This window comes from Alternaria arborescens (assembly GCF_004154835.1).
Source record: "Alternaria arborescens strain FERA 675 chromosome Unknown contig_68, whole genome shotgun sequence".
Classification (NCBI taxonomy): Eukaryota; Fungi; Ascomycota; class Dothideomycetes; order Pleosporales; family Pleosporaceae; genus Alternaria; species Alternaria arborescens.
In genome coordinates, this window is record NW_021167923.1 from 47239 (window position 1) to 68331 (window position 21093).

The 21093-nt window shown below is 51.9% G+C and overlaps 9 protein-coding genes across 9 annotated transcripts; 5 read left to right on the plus strand and 4 right to left on the minus strand.

The window, feature by feature from the left end:
- Window positions 1-656: 656 nt before the first annotated feature.
- On the plus strand, window positions 657-2944 carry AA0111_g12161 (hypothetical protein; the record flags this gene model as incomplete). Its single annotated transcript, XM_028646109.1, has 5 exons — window positions 657-806; window positions 859-956; window positions 1011-1113; window positions 1349-2683; window positions 2735-2944. 5 exons carry the CDS (start codon window positions 657-659, stop codon window positions 2942-2944), a joined length of 1896 nt encoding a protein of 631 aa, XP_028500250.1.
- An 806-nt stretch (window positions 2945-3750) lies between these two features.
- AA0111_g12162 (hypothetical protein) lies at window positions 3751-5060 on the minus strand (the record flags this gene model as incomplete). The annotated part of the gene is made up of 3 exons (XM_028646110.1): window positions 3751-4318; window positions 4369-4917; window positions 4972-5060. 3 exons carry the CDS (start codon window positions 5058-5060, stop codon window positions 3751-3753), a joined length of 1206 nt encoding a protein of 401 aa, XP_028500249.1.
- Window positions 5061-8194: 3134 nt separating this feature from the next.
- On the plus strand, window positions 8195-9503 carry AA0111_g12163 (Endoglucanase 1; the record flags this gene model as incomplete). The annotated part of the gene is made up of 2 exons (XM_028646111.1): window positions 8195-8797; window positions 8844-9503. The coding sequence occupies 2 exons, from the start codon at window positions 8195-8197 to the stop codon at window positions 9501-9503; spliced, it is 1263 nt and encodes a 420-aa protein (XP_028500248.1).
- Window positions 9504-10344: 841 nt separating this feature from the next.
- Window positions 10345-10572, plus strand: AA0111_g12164 (hypothetical protein; the record flags this gene model as incomplete). The annotated part of the gene is made up of 1 exon (XM_028646112.1): window positions 10345-10572. One exon carries the CDS (start codon window positions 10345-10347, stop codon window positions 10570-10572), a length of 228 nt encoding a protein of 75 aa, XP_028500254.1.
- Window positions 10573-11173: 601 nt separating this feature from the next.
- Window positions 11174-11788, plus strand: AA0111_g12165 (hypothetical protein; the record flags this gene model as incomplete). Its single annotated transcript, XM_028646113.1, has 1 exon — window positions 11174-11788. The coding sequence occupies one exon, from the start codon at window positions 11174-11176 to the stop codon at window positions 11786-11788; it is 615 nt and encodes a 204-aa protein (XP_028500239.1).
- Window positions 11789-12086: 298 nt separating this feature from the next.
- AA0111_g12166 (hypothetical protein) lies at window positions 12087-12859 on the minus strand (the record flags this gene model as incomplete). Its single annotated transcript, XM_028646114.1, has 3 exons — window positions 12087-12370; window positions 12428-12754; window positions 12808-12859. The coding sequence occupies 3 exons, from the start codon at window positions 12857-12859 to the stop codon at window positions 12087-12089; spliced, it is 663 nt and encodes a 220-aa protein (XP_028500253.1).
- A 639-nt stretch (window positions 12860-13498) lies between these two features.
- Window positions 13499-15041, minus strand: AA0111_g12167 (Carboxylic acid transporter; the record flags this gene model as incomplete). Its single annotated transcript, XM_028646115.1, has 2 exons — window positions 13499-14481; window positions 14534-15041. The coding sequence occupies 2 exons, from the start codon at window positions 15039-15041 to the stop codon at window positions 13499-13501; spliced, it is 1491 nt and encodes a 496-aa protein (XP_028500252.1).
- Window positions 15042-16283: 1242 nt separating this feature from the next.
- On the minus strand, window positions 16284-18823 carry AA0111_g12168 (putative sulfate transporter; the record flags this gene model as incomplete). Its single annotated transcript, XM_028646116.1, has 2 exons — window positions 16284-17550; window positions 17601-18823. The coding sequence occupies 2 exons, from the start codon at window positions 18821-18823 to the stop codon at window positions 16284-16286; spliced, it is 2490 nt and encodes an 829-aa protein (XP_028500256.1).
- Window positions 18824-19392: 569 nt separating this feature from the next.
- AA0111_g12169 (Saccharopine dehydrogenase) lies at window positions 19393-20666 on the plus strand (the record flags this gene model as incomplete). Its single annotated transcript, XM_028646117.1, has 3 exons — window positions 19393-19451; window positions 19504-19906; window positions 19962-20666. The coding sequence occupies 3 exons, from the start codon at window positions 19393-19395 to the stop codon at window positions 20664-20666; spliced, it is 1167 nt and encodes a 388-aa protein (XP_028500255.1).
- Between the last annotated feature and the right edge of the window lie 427 nt (window positions 20667-21093).

The following is a 21093-nucleotide window of genomic DNA, read 5'->3' on the forward strand; positions in this document are numbered from 1 at the left end:
ATGGCCGATACGGAGGCGCGAGAATCTCTGCATCGATCATGATGCTGTCATGAGGCCCGGTAGTTACTGCCGGCGCTTCGGGTATAGCACTATACCCGGCGCGGGAGACGACTCGACGTACGCATTCTCCCGTCAAGAAAACGGGACGCACAGGAAGAACGAATATGGTTGCCATACTATGTTGATATGCTGCAGCATGGCGGAGGAGAACTCCGCTGCATTATCCTTTACCGATCTAGTAGACGCCGAAGCTTCGAGGCCGCGCACAGCTGGGGATGACGCAGCCCTGCCCAACAAATGATTGAGCAGCTTGAAATATGGGCTGGCCGGTGTGTTTGCATTCGAGATGATTTGTAGCTCAAAGGGACGACGCGTAACTGGCAGGATTGACGTAGTAGCGAGATATGGGTTCTGGGCCCTCTGTCGCATCTAGCGCCAAGCAGTGGCTGGCGTGAACTCCACAGCGGCGTCCCCACGCAATCCTCGGTGTCCTTTATGGGGCGCGTCGCTCCAGGGCGGAAATACTTCAACCTTCACTTTTATTCCCGCCAACGTCGTGTTCACCGCACCCGCTTGGATCCTGTCGCATTGCTGTTGCTTGTCAAGCACTCGGACCAAGCTCACGCGCGCCCCGATCGCCCGCCCGCAGCTGCACGATGGATGACGAAGGCACACAGCCCTCGACAAGTCCTGATCCATCTACCACCAGCGCGTCGGCCCTTCAAGGCGATGCGCCACCAAGGAAGAAGCAAAAGCGCAATAAACCTACCCTGAGCTGCGAGGAGTGTGTCGAGCGCAAGACCAAGGTGAGTTGCATTGCTCGCGCGCAATTGCACTGCAAGGCTAAACTCCTGCCAGTGCGATCGCACTCGTCCCCATTGCTTGGCCTGCATCAAGCGACAGTCGACATGTAAATACTCTGAAATCGCCAACCTGATCGCCTCTTCGGCGGACAAGTAAGTTTCCATGGCTTCCTGGAATGCGCTTGCTTTGCTGACAGCTGTGTACAGGGTTGGCGCCGGTCGCAATGCGGGTCGGTCCAGGAAAACGAGCGCGAGGCCTTCGTTGCAGCTTGGCAGTGACCCGCAGCCACATAGCAAGCCGCCTATTCAGGTAATAAAAATTCCTTGTTCCTGTTGTACCATTCTCGAGCTTCTGCGAACGCATCTCGGCCCACCTTCTCGGCCCACCTTCTCGGAGCGTCGGGAGTGCTTTTGCCATGGTGGGGCGTCGGGAATCCGTCCAACGTTATGTCGTGTCAAGTCGTGACAAATTCCATGTGCTTCACGACGAGTGACCACTTGGCGGATACAACTATCTGGATTGCTTTTTCTGACTGCTTCACCAGGTTCATATCCAGGTGCCACCAACACCAATCAGAACACAATATCGAAGCGTGTCATTGTCGTCTTCGGGATCCTCACCATTCCTGCTATCCAACATACCATATTCCAATCATACGCCTGCACCCTTTTTTGGCCTAGGGACTGAACATCCTTTTGCCAACTACTGGACGAGTCGTGGCGGCCTTGCCGAGGTTGTCGGCGTACTGCCAGCCAAAGAGCAAGCAGATATCCTCGTTGACAAATACTTTGATGCTGTTGACCCAGTATACCCTATGGTTCACCGTAGGAACTTCTATGCTGACTATGAACGTTTCTGGTCATTGCCACAAGAAGAGAAGCATACTGCAGACCCCGTGTTAGTAGCTCTACACTTTGTTGTGTATGCCATGGGTACGCAATTCATTCATACTACCGACGGTGGCGACAGGGCGCAGATTGCCGAGTTCTACGTATCAGCTGCCCAGCAAGCTTTACGGATATCATCATATCTTAGTCGAGCTTCAGTGAGAACACTGCAGGCCATGGTTCTAATAGGATACTTCCTAATGAACGACAATCATGCCTCTGATGCATGGGCGTTTGGAGGTGTTCTCGTACGGCAAGCATACGCCATGGGATTACATCGCGATCCAGATGTCATTGCACCCCGATGTTCAAAGAGTGACAAGCAGCAACGGCGAAAGTTATGGCAAGCTATTTATTTCCAGGACACTTTCCTTACTGTTCTGCTCAAGCTTCCGCCAACCAGTGTGTTTTCAGACATACAGCCAGAGTCCCTCAGCGATGATCTCGATGACTATATACCGAATGGTGCTTCGAACAACGGCGCCACAGACCCTGTAATCAACCCCATGAGCATCAGCAACATCGCTTCGAACCATGATCTCTATCCTCCGTATGAACTCTCGGATCGGAGATACATCCGCTCCATGTGGCATATGGCTAACCTCGTGTCTCGTACTGTCTGCATACCGCGGTCACTGGCAACGCCCTTGACTACATCAATCAAGCATAAACTTGAGCTTGTCAACGAATACTTTGCTCTCCACAAAACGTTTCCTGCAGATCTTACAGCATCCGACGACGTCACTATAAGACATATGGCAGAAACAAATCCGCGCGGTCTACGACAGAACTTGTTCTTTCGAAGCAACTTCTGGCACTGCGTCATGGCGATACAGGCTGATGAAAACCCTGCTGAGGGTGTGCCATGCGACGTTAAAGGTGCGCTGGACGCAGCCAGGATGGCGTTGCAGTCTTTCTTCCACTTTTGGGAATACCTCAGGATCGACGCTAGTGTGTGGTGGGTGTTCCAGCACCGAGCCTTTGAAGAAGCAGCAAGTTGTACTCGGTCTGTAGTATTGTTCGTTTGCTAACACCTATTTTAGCTTCTCATGGCACGCATCCTCGGTCAGCAAGCACAACCGCTGTCACCCACCCACAACGGCCTACCTCCTTCCGCGGACCCATTACTGAAGGACGCGAAAGACGATGCGCGAAGATGTCTTGATATACTGGATCTTGTAGGCATCGCACCGGAGATGCAGAAGACCAGGACCGAGGTTCTCAGGACTGCGTTTTCGGACATACTATGGTAGTTATATGTACATAGGATCTGAACAGCTGTGGCGACAGCGTCAACCCATCTGATTAAGTAATGTAATTTGATACATCAATATTGCTTTTATGCTGCTCTGCCGTCGACATGTCCGGTCCGCCGGAGCAAATCTCCTAGTGTGCGAGATCATGTGTGTTTCTTTAGTTTTCGCTGGCCAATCATCAACGAGAAGAACTACAGCGCTTGTTACCATCACATATTTGCCAAACTCTCGCCCCACCAACGATTTTTGTTTGAGGCTTGCTTATGAAGACAAGTCATGTACATATGTACATTGAGCATGATAAACCATATAGACGTTGATGGCCTCGTCTTGCAGGTATGATCATATAGCAAACAAAGACGAATAAGTGAGGTCTACAGTCCCCCATTCCAGATTCTCTTACCGAGGTTAAAAGTAGCTCGACCTACTGATAGACTTTCCGAGTGATGAAGCTAAGTATGTGATGATCATATCCACTAGTGAACTAATGCGAGCGGTGACTCGCCTGATGCTCAAGGCAAATTTCCATGTCGCATGGCTCAAGAAAGTTAACAAGACACTGCGATGGAATGATGTTAATGACGGAGACCACGGGAGCGAAGTGGAGAACAGCGGGAGCGGAGAAGTAGAAGGCTAGCTATGGAGTGTTTACACCGGCAACTGGTCAATGGCAAGTCACAGTGAGCTACCACTGAACTAACAGCGTATGGTTCTCTTCAATGTATGCGCATAAAGGATGGCGGACTATGTTAAACTATATCGTTGAGGGGTATCTATTATGTACTGTATTATGGGACTATCGTCTAGAAGCGTTCGTGTACCCTTGCAGCCTTTCCCGATGACTTTGTGTCAATCGTGGAGTCGCTAGCCGCACCAGGACTGCCTCTCCTTTCCAGATCCGCTATGTGTTTACGGCTCTTCTCTGTTGTTTGTCGCTGCCCACGTTCATCTAGCACTGTGGACGTGACATAACCAGGCAGTCCTTGCTGTTGCTGCCATGACTCGGATGGTAGGCTCTTACCGCCTAGGAAAATCTCCTCGTCGGAGCTAGCACTCTCTCTTCGAGCTCTGGAGGTGGTAATCGTGATCGATTTCTTGATCGACGGTTTGACAGTGCTGAGTTGATGTCCCGACTGCAGCGGTTGTGAACCCTGCGAAGGCTTACTCCATGGTAAAGCTGAGGCTGATCGAGTAATCTCAAGGGCCTGCTTCATGAGCGGTCTAAGAGTGGCGATAGAGCCAGCTGTTATACCCAACCCTACTTCTACCGTACTCCAAATCGCAAAGTCGGTTGTTCGATAGAGGAAATCTCCCTTGTATCCCTTCAGTGAGGTCGTGTAAGGAAGGCGGATGATCGTTGCTGTTGAGCCACTGTTGATCCAGGTCAGATATGCTAGCACACAAAGGAGCTCAATACTTACATTGCGGCAAGAGCAATAACTCCAGCAACTACGACCTTCATGCGCTTCTTCATGTGCAGATCCTTGACAATGAGAACGGGAAGCATCGCGAACACCCAGTCGGCAAAGGCGTTAAGCCCGGAAACCACAAAGGTGAAGTTCATGACCAGGGTACCTGACAGGCAAGTTCCAGTGTGATTGGGGTTCAGGTCCCACCAAAAGGAGATGGGTTTACACTGGAAGATAACCACCGATGTGTATGCGACACCCACAATTGCAGAGACGACCATGATGAATCGGATAAGCCAGATGTGCATCGGTGCGACGGTGATGCGTAGCAAGAAGAAACCGACGGCGATCTTGAGCATACATGTCGATAGTGTATAGAATATCTCGCAGAAGAACCAGAAGTGAAGGGCCGTTTGCGCCTGTTCGTCGGAAAGTTTCTCACGTCGCACGCCTGTGCCATGGACTGCGCCGCCGATTTGTGATGCCAGATATCCTGTGAAGAAGAGGAGGGTAACGACCATACAGTGGTCGTCGATGCCGAAGCCTTTGACCATAAAGATCCTACATCTTCGGTCAGTATTGCGGTCAGAAACGTGAATTCAAGGTGGATCATACCTGACATAGCACCGAAGTCCAACAGTGACCCATGCTAAGATCATGAATGTGATGGCTATCGCCAACACCGAACCACTTCGGTCCTCCATACTCGGCGGTGCGTCGGTGCGAATCGTCAAAATAAGGTTATGTAGGCGAAGAGGAGGATTTAAGAGTTTGGAAAACCACGGTTCGAACACAAACTCTCAGCATATTGTATTTTTGACATCTGTAGCTTCCCCTCGTCGACGATCTTGCCTCACAGACGTCTCAACACTTTCTCCGAGCCGTGTCTCTCCTGGCACTGCGAACGCTAGAATACTGTTAGCAAGAAAACCGACGCTCCTCTGGGTATCCTTGCGACGGTAGTCGACACAGGTTACTGTTCGAGCCAGGTTCCTTGTGGGGCAGAGCGATATGGCCAGGCACTGGAAGATCGGCAACGTGCTTCACTAAGCCTTAACCATGCAAATAAGGGGACTGTCAGGTGGTGCCTGGGCAAAACTTGCAGCCACTCTGCTGCCAAAAGAAATCCAAGTGGCCATTAGTGCTCAGCTAAATCCCAAGTATGGAAAGTTACTCGCTACTTTTGTCAGGATATGGTGGTTGCAATTATGAGGCGTGCAGCGGACGCTTGAGTCGGGAGCTTTTAGCGAGTCAAATTGGGTTCGGGATCATGCAAGCGTCAACGTCACAGCGTCGAGGACGACGCTTGTGGCGTGGAAGGAGCTCCGACGAGGCCTGCCTTGCCCGAAGGAGCGAAAGGAGAGAGGTCGATCAGACTCCATGTCAAACTGCTTTTGGACCTTGAAGTGTCAAGGCTTTGCAGGATGTACATGCAGATTCAAGTGCCGTGTTTTGGCGGGTATCCAGGGTTCACGAACCGTTCCGTGTTCTGACAGCTTCGCTTGGCCTCATCATCCAGAGGAGGAAAAGATTCTGCGGGCTTGCGCGTTCATACTTGTGCTGTCCTCCGAAAAGTGCTACTACATGCGCGCCGTCAAAACTAGATGTGGGAGGCAAACTCTAGCAATCAATGGCAGCTTCCCCGTGCCGTGCCGAACCTCCGCCTCCACGCTACACAAAGTGCTTCCAGTTCCCCGGTAGTGAACATATGCTTGAAGTGGCTTTCGACTACAATTCGAAATCAGATTCCAGACTGTAGCGGTCTATGATGGCGTCAGGCCTTATATAGGCGTTCATTGGCTGCGTACCCATAAGCAGCGACATTTCTACAAAAAACAACGACAAAAACGAAGAAAAATCATTCCGACCTTGTATTGGCTCTTCTATATGCAATATAGCCTATAGTCGACTCGCATATTTTGGATAGGGTGGGCTCTCGGAGTCTTCTGTGAATGTCACCAGCAAATCAATATCCGGCATTCCTTGTCCAACTTTGGCCAAAGAACATGGCCGGATGGGTTCACAGCTTTGGCACTAACCGGACGTCACCGAAGTGAGACCGTTTGTAGGGATACATAGCGACCCGACTTTTGAGGTGCGCGTAGGCCACTGCTGCCAGAAGTAATGATTAAGACTTTGCTTTCCTTCTCATATTTAGGTTTACATGTAGGAAGGGTCGCAATGTAATCCTGTTGGCCAGTCTAGATGCCGTGGCGCATTTGATGGTGTCGGCACGGCAATCCCGTCAACGTTCGCAAATGCGGAGAGCTAGGGGCGTCGGTCAGGTGTGCCCTAATTTGGCATGCGTAGAGCGTTAGAACTTCTCTCGGCACTACTGCGGAGCAGGGATGCTTCTTGGGAGTTTCACCATGACGAAGACCCACTGACTAATGCCCCGATAAGTGGATACTGCCCTAACTGGGCAGCAATGCCACCCTATCGGACTAGCTCATGCGACAATCTCTGCTGGGCAAAAGTGGACAGTCGATATACCCCAACATCCTACCCGACATCCGAAACGTTACATTCTTTCCATTACTCGACTGCTACTCAGATATCTCTCCGTGCAACAGCGAGCGACGGATGCAACGTCATTTCGATATGTCAGCCATGACAAAAGATTGGCTTCCTTTCCTCAGGCACAAGGAAACCCTCCCTTGAGATACGGCGACAGAGGAGCGCCCTGACAAGCTCGTATCTTCCTGGTTCATATCCGACCAGCATCCGGGGGCATCCGACCGATAATTCATGGAAGAGCTGGCCAAGACGTGCACAGTCGCACACAGGGCCATCACGAATCGTACACGGCTCAAGGAGATCTAGAGATGATCGATCTACTCTTGTTAATCTCGAATCCGATCAACGAGGCACGACAAGAACGTAGTGTGATAGTCATTGTTCTGCCGCTGTGGCAAAATCAGGGAACTGACGAATATGAAACTCAAGTGTGCGCACAAGAGTCGCTGCATCGGGCTCCTGAATACTGTCTCATCGCTAGTACCACGTCTGTGGGCCTCCCTTGACCATAGGTCCGGTAAGGACATGATGGGCAGGCATGGTCTATGTGGAAGAGATAGTTGGGCGAAAGGGAAGATGGAGCTGAGCAAGATCGCTTCACGAAAGGCTTGCGGAGATGGACGTCGTCAAAGGGCGCATTGAAGAGAAGAAATTTGGACGAGTCCCGTGCCGCGGTATACCAGAGGTGTCGGACCGCTGGCCCTTAAACAAGGCTAGTTTTCCCAGTCACGCATTGCCTTGGTTCCATGCTTGCAGTCGCGGCTTGCAGCTACGCGCTCCGCGGCGCAGTACCGGTGGTCTTGTAGACGTGAGAGGCATGCCAAAGTCACTCGCACCTGCTTGTATAAGTAAAGCTCTTTTGCGCCGAGTAAACACCGGGTAAATGCCCCGTGTTCAACCTCCATCTGGGGTTCCGTAATCAAATGCAATTTATTTGAACAAATAGCAATGTCTCAAATATATTGATGAATGTTCTATGCATGTTCTTCCGGATCGTTTTGCGATGTCGACTTCTCACAGCGAGGGTCCGAAACAAAGTCGGCCTTGGTATTGAGGCCGAGGCCAAGCTTGCAGCCAATGACAGACACAGCCGCCAGATTCATTGACGATGTTTACTACATTGAGGCTCCTCTACTCGTGATATTGCGGCTCTGGTGGTCCGCGGTATCCTAAATTACTATGTGCATACAGGACCTTTGACACGGGAAGACCCTTTGGCTTCACTTGATTACTGATGTAGGTATATATAGGTTCTGAGTTTGCTTGCCTGTATGCATTGCACCTCACTCTCTCAACATCACATTCTCTTGGTCATATCACAATGGCACCTTACGCTCTCGTTGCCGCTGCTCTTTTGGGTTTAGCCACTGCTCAAACACCAGGAAGCACACCGGAAGTTCACCCCAAGCTTACCACCTGGAAGTGCACCAAGGCTGGAGGATGCAAATCTCAGAACACTGCTGTCGTCACCGACTCAGCGGCCCATTGGATTCACCAGAAAGGCAACTCAACACTGGGTTGCGGAAGCTGGGGAAGTGGAGCTGATCCAACAGCCTGCCCTGATGAGGAAACGTGCGCCAAGAACTGCATCATGGAAGGCATTCAAGACTACTCAACGATGGGTGTGTACACTAACGATGGAGAGCTCCGCTTGGACATGTACAACCCCAGTGGCGGAGCCGCGAGCCCTAGGGTCTATGTTCTCGCGGAGGACGAGGAGAACTACGAGATGTTGCAACTCACGGGTAACGAGTTGGCCTTTGATGTCGACATGTCGAAGCTGCCATGCGGCATGAACGGCGCCTTATATCTCAGCGAGATGGAAGCTGATGGCGGACGTTCTCAGCTCAACCCAGGCGGTGCCGCCTATGGTACGGGATACTGCGATGCTCAGTGCTACGTCACTCCTTGGATCAATGGTGTAGTAAGTACAAACCTCCCCTTCTTTTGACGTTTCTGACTTTTCGTAGGGAAACGTTAAGGGACAAGGTGTTTGCTGCAACGAGATGGATATCTGGGAGGCCAACTCTCGTGCCAACCAAATCGCGCCTCATACTTGCAGTACAGCCGGTGTTTTCGGTTGCACCGGCGACGAGTGTGGGAAGGCTGGCTTGTGCGACAAGAACGGATGCGGAGACAACCCGTACAAGCACAGAAACTCCCCAGACTACTATGGTCCTGGCCTCAAGGTCGACACCACTAAGCCCTTCACCGTTGTCACCCAGTTTCCAGCCAAGGATGGCGTTCTCCAGGCTATCGTGCGAAAGTATGTCCAGGACGGTGTTGTCATCGAGAACGCCATGCAGAACATCACCATGGACCAGGAGTACTGCTCTGCTCAGCCCGGCGCCGAGATGTACACCAAGCTTGGTGGCCACAAGGGTATGGGTGACGCAATGGCCCGCGGTATGGTTCTCGCGCTGAGCATCTGGTGGGATGAGGGTGGTGCTATGCAATGGCTCGATGGATCTGTGAACGGTGCTGGTCCTTGCAACGCGACTGAGGGCTTCCCAGAGGCTATCCGACAGATCGAGAAGGCACCTACAGTCACCTTTAGCCAGATCAAGTGGGGTGAGATTGGGTCTACGTTTGCTGAGAAGAACTCTACTGCTTTCCGTTGGAAGGCGTAGAGAGCGATATCGGTAGATGACCAATCAATATATATGTTAGCTGCTTCTTGAGGGACCGTGCGCGGCTACACCTATCCTGTGACGAAGCGATCGCATTCCATTCGCGAGTGTTGCGATGGCTTGGTGCCAATTGAGGGCGTGTGACCTTTATCAGCAAGCATGACTTTGTACATTGCTATCACGTTGTTGCGCAACGAGATGATGACTCAAGCGCTCCTCAATGTGTTTGCTGAGACCAGAATGCGAGGTATGCGAAGAGTGACAATATTGCCGGATAGATGTGGGGACAACCGATTGACGCACTAGGCCCTTCATGGAATCACCGGACCCACATTTTGACTCAACCATGGCTCAGCCCTTCTACATTCTTCCACCCTGCCTCAACCTTGACTATTCGCAGTAAGAAAAAGCGACACGCCCTTCCAATACACATGTTTATAACATTCTTGACTCACATGCATCGTACTTACGTACGTACTGGCGCGGCTGGTCGGTCTGCGGACAGAAATGGGAATGGCACGAGAAAACGCCAACGGTGCATGAGTGCTGTGCGCCATGAGAGCTTGGTAATGGAGCTGATGACTGTGCTGCCCAATGTTTTACAGTGATGCTTCTTCCATGGTCCAACCACGAGCATAAGAATGAGGAAATGGTTTCACTGTTGTCGACCATCAGCAAGCAAACATCTACGCGTCGCACAGCATCACAATTATCAAGACTTTATATATTTCTCTGAACCTCATCTCTCGAAGCATCTTCACATCCACCTTGATTCACCCGAAGCTCACCACCTGCTATCATCGAACAAACGGAGACCGGCGGACATACCACACTCTCGACCATGACATCAGCCAACCGAGCTAGCTCAAGCACACCATCCAAGAGCGATGCCATATCAACAACGTCAAATACAACAATGGCATCCACAAAATCCCTGCTTCGATCGATACTCCCACACAAGCGGTCGAAGGAGGCTGTTGAGTCGAAGAAAACGGAATCACCAGAGGAGAAGGCGAAGCGAGACCTGAATCACGCGGATGCCCTCTATCACTCGGCGCAATACAAGTAGGAATAAAGACCTTGAGTCTTACCATCGGAGATACCCTAACCATCAGCTGAATACAATTCACCTGGTTTTAATTTGGCTTTCGCGCTGGGCAGTAGTTCTGAGAACATGCTTCTAGATCAGCATGTAGAAGAAAATTAGTATTCTGTTTTACTTTTAATGAGTCGGTGGACCTGTAGTTGAATCTAATTCGTGGTGTTTCAGTTTTGAGTTCCTTTCTTCTTTGCCCTAACATGAGTGACGCGAAATCGCTGCAACTCACTGGCACACCGAGTGCCTAACGATGATCATACACTACCATGGTCATGTGCGGTTCAGTGATTCGTTGCATTAAGCTCGCACCACAAACAGCTCTCGATACCTACCTACACCCTATAAAATTGTTTCACTTGCAACTCGCTATCGGAGTGAAGGTGAGTTGTAAAAAAGCTACCTGGATGGACTATTATTTGAGATGCTCAGGCGTCCACTAAGCCTCATTTTCTCTCTCCACAACACCCATTTAATTTCAATCTACGGATGGGAACGAGAAGGTCCACTGATTGAACGCGAGAATAAAGACAAATCTAGCATCCAAATTCTACATACACCCATTTGAATCAATATGGACAGTCTCAAGCGCGCCCGGGTAATCAAAAGTGAGATCGAGAAGAACATCTCCGTCCTCACGCCTGAAGACAAAAAGGTCAGCACACGCCGAAACGACGACGAAGATCCTGAAAACGTCGCTATAAAGAGTCTACGTCAAGAGCAAAAGTGGTCTTGGAACGAGATCGTCGACCACCTCAACCAGGAGCGCCTTAACAAGGGCGAAGCAGCTATCTTTACAGAAACGGCCGTCTACAGTCGCTATGTCCGTAATACACCTCGCATTGCGACATCCATCGGCGAGATCGGTTTTGACCCAAAGGATTACATGCACCTTCGCAATCCGAATAAGTACACTCAGGCTCAAGGAACAGGAGTCATCAGCAAGGCGGGTAAGAAGCGCATCAAAGACTACGACAACGCGACTGAGCTCAAAGCCAACGTCCGGCAGCCAGTCACTGCAGAACTACAGGATAAAGGTCTGGAGGAGGTAGAAAAGACTGAGCAGCTCATGAAAGCAGTGGCAAAGTGCGAGCGCAACTTTTGGAAGTATGTCGCGGATGAGATGGAGAGGGCGACTACCAAGATGTACGATCCCGAGGAGCTGGCGAGTCGCTTTCATGCTATTTAAGGTGGTTGAAGAGTATGCTCTTCTTCTTGTCAGTGCGCCACGTCCAGGTGAAGCAATTCGGTGGTATATGCGTTATGGGAAAGGATAAGGCACCAGCTCGGTCGGAGTAAGCTGAAATTTAGTGATGGATACTTCAGTTCATTGGCAAATCTTGATACACACTGTCTCTCGATACTTTCAGAATGGCCAAAATATATATTGGAAGTTTATCTACATCCTGGCTACGGTCCGTACTCTCTATTTCCACCGTCACACTTAATACACATCAGTTGCCGATCTCATCGCCCATAGAAGGGACCTAGCAAGTGAAGGTAGGGGGGCCAGGGTTGGTGTAGCTAGTGGGAATTGGGTAGTTGATGTTGATCAAGATACCCGGGTCGGTAGCCTTGTACGCGCCAGGAAAGGCGACGAGGTTCGAGGGTGCCTTGCTGCCACCACCAGTAACCTCAAGTTGTGCGCAAGAAAGGTAGAACTGTGCCCCACCCTTGCTCTGAGCGGTATGGATGGCGATGTGCTCGTTGCGCATCAAGTACTTTCCGGGTGCAATGCATTGGGGGATCTTGATGTCGTAGTTGGCAGCACCTGTGCGCACAGAAGTCAGTAGACGTTAGTACAAGGATGGAAATGCACGTCACTTACTCAGCCAGGTCAACTGAGAACCGAACTTGGGTTGTTCGGCGTAGATGCGGAACCAAACAGCGCCAGTAGGGTCCCAGCTGTTGATGTCCTGACCTTCCGGTACCTTGGCGAGGTATGACTGGAAGGGTCCAGGGTGGTACGCGTTGGGGTTGACGCTGACCTTGACATTCGAGCCAGCAGCAACACTGAGAGTTGATGTACCGGCCTTGAGCTGGTTGCAGCGAATGTCATTGCTAGTCACATCACCAACGAATCCATTGTCTTGCCAGTTCTTGGCTTGGCGGACATGAGACCAGGCTGAGTCACCGTTGACACTTGGGAGCGTGTCTTCGAATAGTTAGCTTTGGATGATAGAACATACGTAGTGCAACAGAGCGTACAGTGAGCGCTGGCCAAAGAAGCGGCAGCGAGTAGAACGACGGATGTTTTCATCTTGGCAAGAACTTTGACTGATCGTCGAGATGAGATGCAATGAATATGCAGTTGGTATCGGCATATCGTACACTCCCGAGCGAGATATATACTTTGTCGTGCGCCATGGGCTTGCTCATTCGCTACGAGACACCCACCGGCAATAACGTCAAAGGAGCCGTCAACATCATGAAAGACCCGAACCTTGAGCTCGAGAAGATGGTAAGCGAAAGTTCACTGGGTGAAGCCAAGTCTTGCATAGATTGCGAAAGATGAACACAATATATTTGGTGTGGCAGGCTGCTGTAGGTAGCACAACGCTAGAGACGGATGCCACTTCCGATCTGGATTGCGACCAATAGCAGCACTAAGCTTGCTTAAAATGTCCAAATTACCCACGTCATCGCCATGGATCGGGCACTTTACATTTTATGAGAGACGATCACACGCTTACAAAGGCAGGAGTTGATTCTCTATATGGTAAACTCGGCATGCAGGCCAACCGAGCTTGCCAATGCCGGGTCTCGATGCCGCTCTTACACGAACACACAAAACCGGGTTTGGAGGTTTACAATATCTTCGAGACATTATGGGCATTGTATCTTCTCTGTTTGAACTCAATCATAACTCTGCGAAACTGCAAACTATGATACGCGAATTCTACACATGTCCTCTGGTCTCCACGTCGCTATCCTGTCTCGCAACATACTTGCCCTCATCTGCCCCCGTCACCACCGCCATATCTTCATCAGCAGCCACGTCAAAGTTCCTTCCTCTGTATTCCGGACCCAATGCCGTGAGCAAGATAACGTACGCATACACACAGCCCATGAAGATGCAGATCACCAGACCATACTTGTAGCGGCTCGTATGGCCCTTGGGCGGAAGTGGAAATCTCTCACCAATCGTCGCTTCGATGGTCGATGAAGCAGACGACGCGAGGTTACCAAGTTGATATGATGTACCGACAACGAACGTTCGAAATGATCCCGGAGACAGCTCCATGAGGTGGATGGGAATGACACCCCAAGCGCCTTGGACACAGAACTGTTGGAAGAAGGCTGCTGCAATGACAGCGTTGCTAGAGGTAAATGTGTAGGGGTAGAGTAGAGCGCCGCCGATAACACACATGACAATTATGCTGATGCGACGACCGAAGATAGACGAACTATATCCGATGACGGTGCCACCAGTCATAGCGCCAAGGTTGGCGACTACTTGTGTGACGGTAACCCTGTTGGCTGAGAAGTTGTATTGGTTGCTCAGCATTGTCGGGTAAAGGTCCTGACTTCCATGAGACATGAAGTTGAAGCCCGCCATCAGCAACACAAGATAAACAAGTAGAAGCCAATGGCGCTTTAGTGCTACCTTGCCTTCTTGGGCGAACACTTTGGCCGCGTTAGGTTGTTCCTCGCGGATTCGCTTGCGCTCGAGGTAGGCTTGCGTCTCAGGGAGACAAAGTCGGAAGATAATGATTAGGACGGGCGGGCCAGCACCAAACCAGAATAGTGGTCTCCATTCGTGACCGACGGTATCTACGAAGGCGCGGGCAAAGACAGTGGCAAGCAAGTAGCCGAACGCATATCCTTGCTGTAGCATCCCGGAAATGATACCACGAGCTTGTTCAGGGCAGTCTTCAAGAGCTGCAGTCGTGTTAGTCGACCAGACGGTTTGAAAGAGGGAGATGATACGTACCAGTCGCAGCAGCGTTACCATACAATCCACCCATGGCAATGCCGAACAAAGCTCTCACTCCTAGGAACTCATTGTAGGTGGAGCAAAATCCGGTACCAAGCTCGAGGATGATAAAGAGCACATTGTTGACGATGAAAGGCCATTTCCTGCCATAGCGATCCGCCGCCAGACCAAAGATGATACTACCCACACTGCGCAACATGAGCACCAGTGTGATACCCCAAGTGATGTCGGCCTTGGTCTTTCCAAATGTTTCGGCAAGATCCGTGACTGTGAGAGACACGGTGAAAAAGTCAAAGGCGTCCCAGGTCCAGGCGAAGAACGCGACTAGAAAGAAGAGCCATTGTTGCAGATTCAGCAAGCGCAGTAGGGCGATCGGGTTGGCGACTTTATCATGAGCAGGCTTGAGAGTTGGAATACGCGTGGCGATGTAGCGACCAGCCGTCATTTTTGGAGCCGGCGGCGCGTACTCACGCTGCTCAGTAGTGTCGTATTTCTCGTCCGACATGGCGGTAATGGACGATATCGGACTGCTCAGAAAAGCGAGGCGGAGCGAAACAGATCGACACCTCCCACAGAATGGTCAGCAGGAAGTCAAACAGATACGGCCTTTTGCGGGCACGACGCTCTCTTTAATCACGTCAGGCATGCACCCGATCATCGTCCGACTTGCCGAATGCGTGCTTACTGACAACCAATGCGACCACCCGTGAATGCATCCTCAACATCCTCATGACGTCCCCGCAACCCCGCATATGCCTTTGATGTCCAATAGTACCCTTGCGGAGGGCGGCAACACGATCCTTGGAGGGTTAGCACGCGACATGGGGGCGCGATACGACAGGGGCTACTGCGTGCTAAGAGTGGTCAAGAGGTGATAAGCGTCGCTTGGCTAGGAAGCCACGGCATAGAAAAGCTTTGCTGAAGGCCGCCGAAAAGCTTGGTCAACGTCAAAGGCTTGGGCTGCCAAAGGTCCAACGGTGTTGCTTCTTAGATGTGCAGGACGTTCCAGAGGGCAGAATAATGCAAGCACATAAGGTTTAAAATGTTGTTCAACGTTCATGCTATGGATGACTGTTCAAAGTACGCTTCGCTGGCATTGCGTGTCCGTCATGACGCGAGCATTGTCTGCACAGTATAGCGTAGAAGAAAAATGGCACCGTTCTAGGCGAGTGGCACGAGCGATGTCTGCTCCACACCGACTTATCCTCGCACCTGGGGAACCCGAGACGTCGCATACGGAATCTAGAATCTGGAATCTTTCCAGCACCACAGCCCTGACTGTGATCAAGGTAAGGCGAGACCGCCATGATTCCTACTTGAATTCGGGTGCATTCGGGTGCACTCAGTAGCGGACTTCGCTCCATTGCGACACAGGCACGATGTTGAGAACGGAGAAATGGATCGCATGTGCGACGTACCGAGCGTTTGCACATACGGAAATAGATGTAATACCGACGGTCCGGGTTCGGAGCGATGCTCGGCAAAGTTGCTATGTTTTCTGATTCTTTGGGACGCCTGGGGGGTGTCGAACGCACTGGGAACTAGGGACGATGGTACTTGAACAGACATGCTTTTCACAATTGACACCAAGAGTCATAACTATACCACAACGCCAAATCATGCTCAAAAACATATACAAAGTCTAATCGTAGCAGATCGCTAATGCAATACGCCCATACCCTCAGATGCAGTGCTAACACGCTCATTTCCATCGCTCATAGAACAAAAGATAAATGCATCGGAAGACTTAAGCTCGACTGGATGCAGCTCTCGACCCTTCTGCGGAGCTGGCAAATTCCTCTGTCAATCGCTCTAGTTCCGTCATGCGAAGTGCCTCCTCAACGCTCTGTACAAAATGCCTTGGACCGCCGCACATCTCAACGATACCGCTCTTGTCGAACAGCTGATAGACTGGGCTAGACACTTTTGGAACTCTACAGAAGAAGACTCTGACTTCCCTGCTTCTGTATGACTCGACAATCTCAGCCAGGACCTGAGCTCCAGCACCGTCGAGCGATGTGACGCCATGTACATCGAAGATGATGTTCTTGTTGTGCTCTGCGCGGCGAACACGGGGGAGAGCAGGATGCGCCTTGTCAGTACCGTGGTCCTCGAGGCGGCGGAGACGGGTCTTGAGATTTCCTGTATTGGCGAAGGTCAGGGGTTCTGGTATCTTGACGATGAGACACCCTTCAATGAACTCAACATCTCCTGAGTGATTTTCGGCATTAGAAAATTGGTTCGTAGTTCCTGGCACACGACCCAAGATTTGGATGCGCGGACGCACTGAATGACGTATCAAGCGTAGGATGGAAAGACCAATACCCACTCCGATACCCCGCTTCAGGTCCCAGATGATGGTGATGAAGAAAATAAGACCCATTAGGATGAGCTCCGACCAGCCTCGAATCTTGAGAAAGAACTTGACATCATGCGGTGCTTCTTCGACAAGCGAATATGCTACAACGGAGACCATGGCGCAAAGAACGCCTTTGGGCAGGTAGTAGAAGTATGGTAGCATGAAGACAGTGCACAGGATGGTGATGATAGACAGCAGCACTGAACTCATAGGAGTCAACCCACCCGTGGATGCGTTAACCTTGGAACGGCCATAGCCACCGAAGGCCGGGAGTGCCATGAACAATCCGCCAGTGATGTTTGCTGTTCCCAAGGCGATGAGCTCCCGGTTCGCACTCAGGGGCATCTGAACACCATCCTTGTTCAGGTCACCACTACCCAAGGACTTGGCGGCAACCGAGGACTCGAAGAAACCAAGCATAGCAATGATCAATGCGGTGTTGATGGCGTCTGATATGTATTTGAGATGCGACGTCTCAAAGGGAAAGTGGACGGAGAATATCTTGGCGCTGGAGTTTACATCTCCAAGAACGGCGAGCCCCTGTTGGTCTAGACGGTATCTCCAGGTAAGCAGAGCAGATAGTACGACAACTGCGAAACGATCGGGGATATATGCGACATTTGGGTATCGTGGCTGCAAACGCTTCTTGAACTCTCTGCACGTTTGTCAGTTGAGGTGGAATGAAGACAGTACTTTGGAACGCACCTGAAGAACATGATGATGAAAAAGGCCGTAAAGGACATGGCACACGTGAGCCCATGTGCACGACCGATATTGCGGAAGAGGAAAACGACCTTGTCCACGCAGCTACCGTGCGACACCTGGTCAGCGGCCAGTCTGGCAAGCCCAATTTGAGGAATGAGCTGATCCACGAAAATGACAACACCAATGGCGCTGATGAAGCCTCGCAGAAAGGGCCGGCTCAAAACGTTGTCCAGGAAGCCAAGTCTAAAGAAGCCTGCGATGAGAATGAAAGCACCAGCCATGCACGTCACAATGCCAGCAATCTCAGCATTGCGCCTGCCGTCGTTGTCTCCGGTGGTTCCCTTCTTGATGTTTTCACGCACGATTTCGCCAATTAGAAGCGAGCCAGGCGCTTCAGGACCCACAATCATCTGCGGACAGGTACCTAGGACAGCGTATATGAGGGGGTTCAGGGCGAAGCTGTAGAGACCATGGACGGGCGGCAAGTGGGCGAGGTTCGAGGCGTACGAGAGCGACATGGGAATGTAGAACGAGGCCATGGTGATGGCTGCGACAAGATCGCCCTTGAAGTAGCGCCACTTGTACTGCTGCGTCCAGTTGAGGACAGGGATGTAGTACTTGAGGTACATCATGCGCTTATGCTTGATACCATGGCGCTCGGCGAGCCACCGAGTTGTGCTCATCTTCTGCCCATTCTTCTTGTTCAGGACGCCGTCGGCAAAGGCGTCGCCCAGCAGCGCGTGCGCCTCGTCTGGCTCGCTATCCTCTGGCGTCTCCTGTATGCCCGGGAAGGCGCGACCGAAGCTCTGTTCCGAGTGTATGCTGCCCGCAAAGCTGCCGTAGTTGCGATGCGCCGACGGCCTCGCATCACCCCGGTTGAAGCCTTCCAAGTTCTGCTGGTTCAGCAGCCGGGTGCGCGCCGTGGGCTCGAGATCGATCTCGATGATGCCGCCCGGGGCATCGACGTTCTCGTGGGTTGAGTGGATTGACGTGGCATCTGTCGAAGGCTGAATGCCTTGGGCGGAGAAGTCGAGGTCGTGGGGGGCTTGACTGCTGGAGGGCTGGGGCTCGTCGTCGTCGTAGTAGCGGCGGGGGTGCATGGTTTCCTCGGGCGAGCTGGACCTGTCCGAGGGCACATGGGCCTGGCGAAGCTGGCTAGGCGTCGAAGGAGCGTGGGCGTGGCGGGCACTCGCATTTGAGGAGTCGCGCGAATGTGAAGCCATGCTGTGCGACAGACAAGGCAGCGAATCGGAGTGAGGGTAATGGCCGTGCTATGGACAGCAGCAGGCGGCTATGGGGGACGGCACAGGCACAGACACAGCGAGCTTTTCTCAGCGTGAAGCATAGCGCTCCCGAGGTAGGATGGGCGAGAGAAGAGCATGGATGTCGTGTAGCAGCAGGTCATTTTCAACGCCGGCAGAGAATCCTACCTAGCTTCCATTGTCGGCCCAGCGCCCATGGAGCAATGCACGTGCCCCACTAATGTCCTGCTGCTGCACCCGCCCCAAGACCCAGACGGCTCACATCTGGCTATGTCATCGCGGCGCCGCTGAATGGCTAGCATCGACGGCAGCAGCCCTGCAGTAGCGCCGTTCTCGGAGCTCGATTTTGGAGCCTCCGGCCAAATTGGCCATGGAGTCATCGTGGGCTGCTTCAGTCCGCGCCGACCATTGTCAATACTCCGGTCTCCGTTAGACTCTCCAGCACTGCAAGAAGCAAACAAATATCTATCTTGAATTTCTCCTTCAGTCCTGAACCGACAAGACACGCTTCCAATTGCCCGTTGCACACAATGTCCTTCCCCACACTCCATGCCCGCGCAGAGGCCAAACCTCTCGAGCATCGCTCGTGGTAGGTATACACATAAACTCCGCGCATGTACATTACTCACCAATGCCCGCAGCCTCACTCCCACCACCGCCAAGAAGCTGCTCGATGCTGGCTACCCCGTGCTTGTCGAGCGCTCACCCAAAGACCCCAACTATGCCCGCATCTTCAAAGACGAGGAGTTCGAACAGGCAGGCGCAACCCTCATCGAGGAGGGCGCATACAAGAACGCGCCCAAGGACAACCGCATCATCATCGGTTTGAAAGAACTTCCCGAAGACGAATTCCCCCTCGAGCAAACTTTTGTACACTTTGCACACTGCTACAAGCAGCAGGGCGGCTGGGAGAAGGTCTTGGCCAGGTTCCCCCGCGGAGGAGGCACCCTGTATGACCTCGAGTTTTTGCAGGATGAGTCAGGCAGGCGCGTTGCTGCCTTTGGTTACCACGCCGGTTTCGTTGGAGCCGCTCTAGCCATCAAGGTACGTCCAGGAAGGAACCATGCTGTTACCCCCTCCCCATACTAACTACTGTCAGACATGGGCATGGCAGCTCACTCACCCCAACGGCGAACCTCTGCCAGGTCTCGAGACCTTCACCGAAGGCCGTGGATACTACAACAACGAGAGCGAGTTGATCACCCAGCTGAAGGAGGATGTCGCAGCTGGCGAGAAGGTTGCTGGTCACAAGCCCACTAGTCTGGTACTAGGCGCCCTTGGACGATGTGGTTCTGGTGCTGTCGACCTGCTCGAGAAGATCGGCTGCCCCGAGATTAAGAAGTGGGATCTGGCTGAGACCAAGGAGCGTGACGGTCCTTACCCAGAGATTGTCGAGTCGGACATCTTCGTCAACTGCATCTACCTCTCCAAGCCCATTCCACCCTTTGTCAACAAGGAGAGCCTCAAGTCACCAGACCGCAGACTCAGCGTCGTCTGCGATGTTTCATGTGACACCACCAACCCCCACAACCCTATTCCCATCTACGATATCAACACTACCTTTGACAAGCCCACAGTTGACGTCTCTGTCGAGGGTAATGGTCCCAAGCTGTCCGTCATCTCCATCGACCACCTTCCGTCTGCCCTACCCCGCGAATCATCAGAGGCTTTCAGCAATGCTCTGCTGCCCAGCCTGATGGCCCTCAAGGACCGATCGACCACGCCAGTCTGGCAAGGCGCAGAGAAGCTATTCCAGGAGAAGGTACAGACTCTGCCTGGTGGTGTTCCCAAGAAGGAGGTATAGAACTTTTCATCTGGCTGCGTCTCCTCCGACAGAAAAGTTACGACATGAAATATAGAAATGAATAATGCTTACGACCTCACTGTAACCTTCTGATATCACAATCCGGGGTTGAGTCACCTCGGAAGAGAGTTGCTAGTCATGGTCTTGGTCATGGCTTGAGCTCTGCTTACGCTAGACAAGACTACAGCTTACCAATCTTTACTGCAGTACTGATGCGATATGAAGAAATGCGATACTTTCGCGCGAAAATCTACTAGTCTTTCCCGTTCAGTTACACCAGGTCTTGCGCCTCTGACAAAGCGGTTGCTTGTTATTGTTACAGGGTCGAATAATCTTCTGTTGCCGACCGGGTGTTCCAAGTACATGATGGCCAGAACATTCATTCCGAGAAACTCAATGCGGACGCCCTTTCGATAGTGAGAACAAG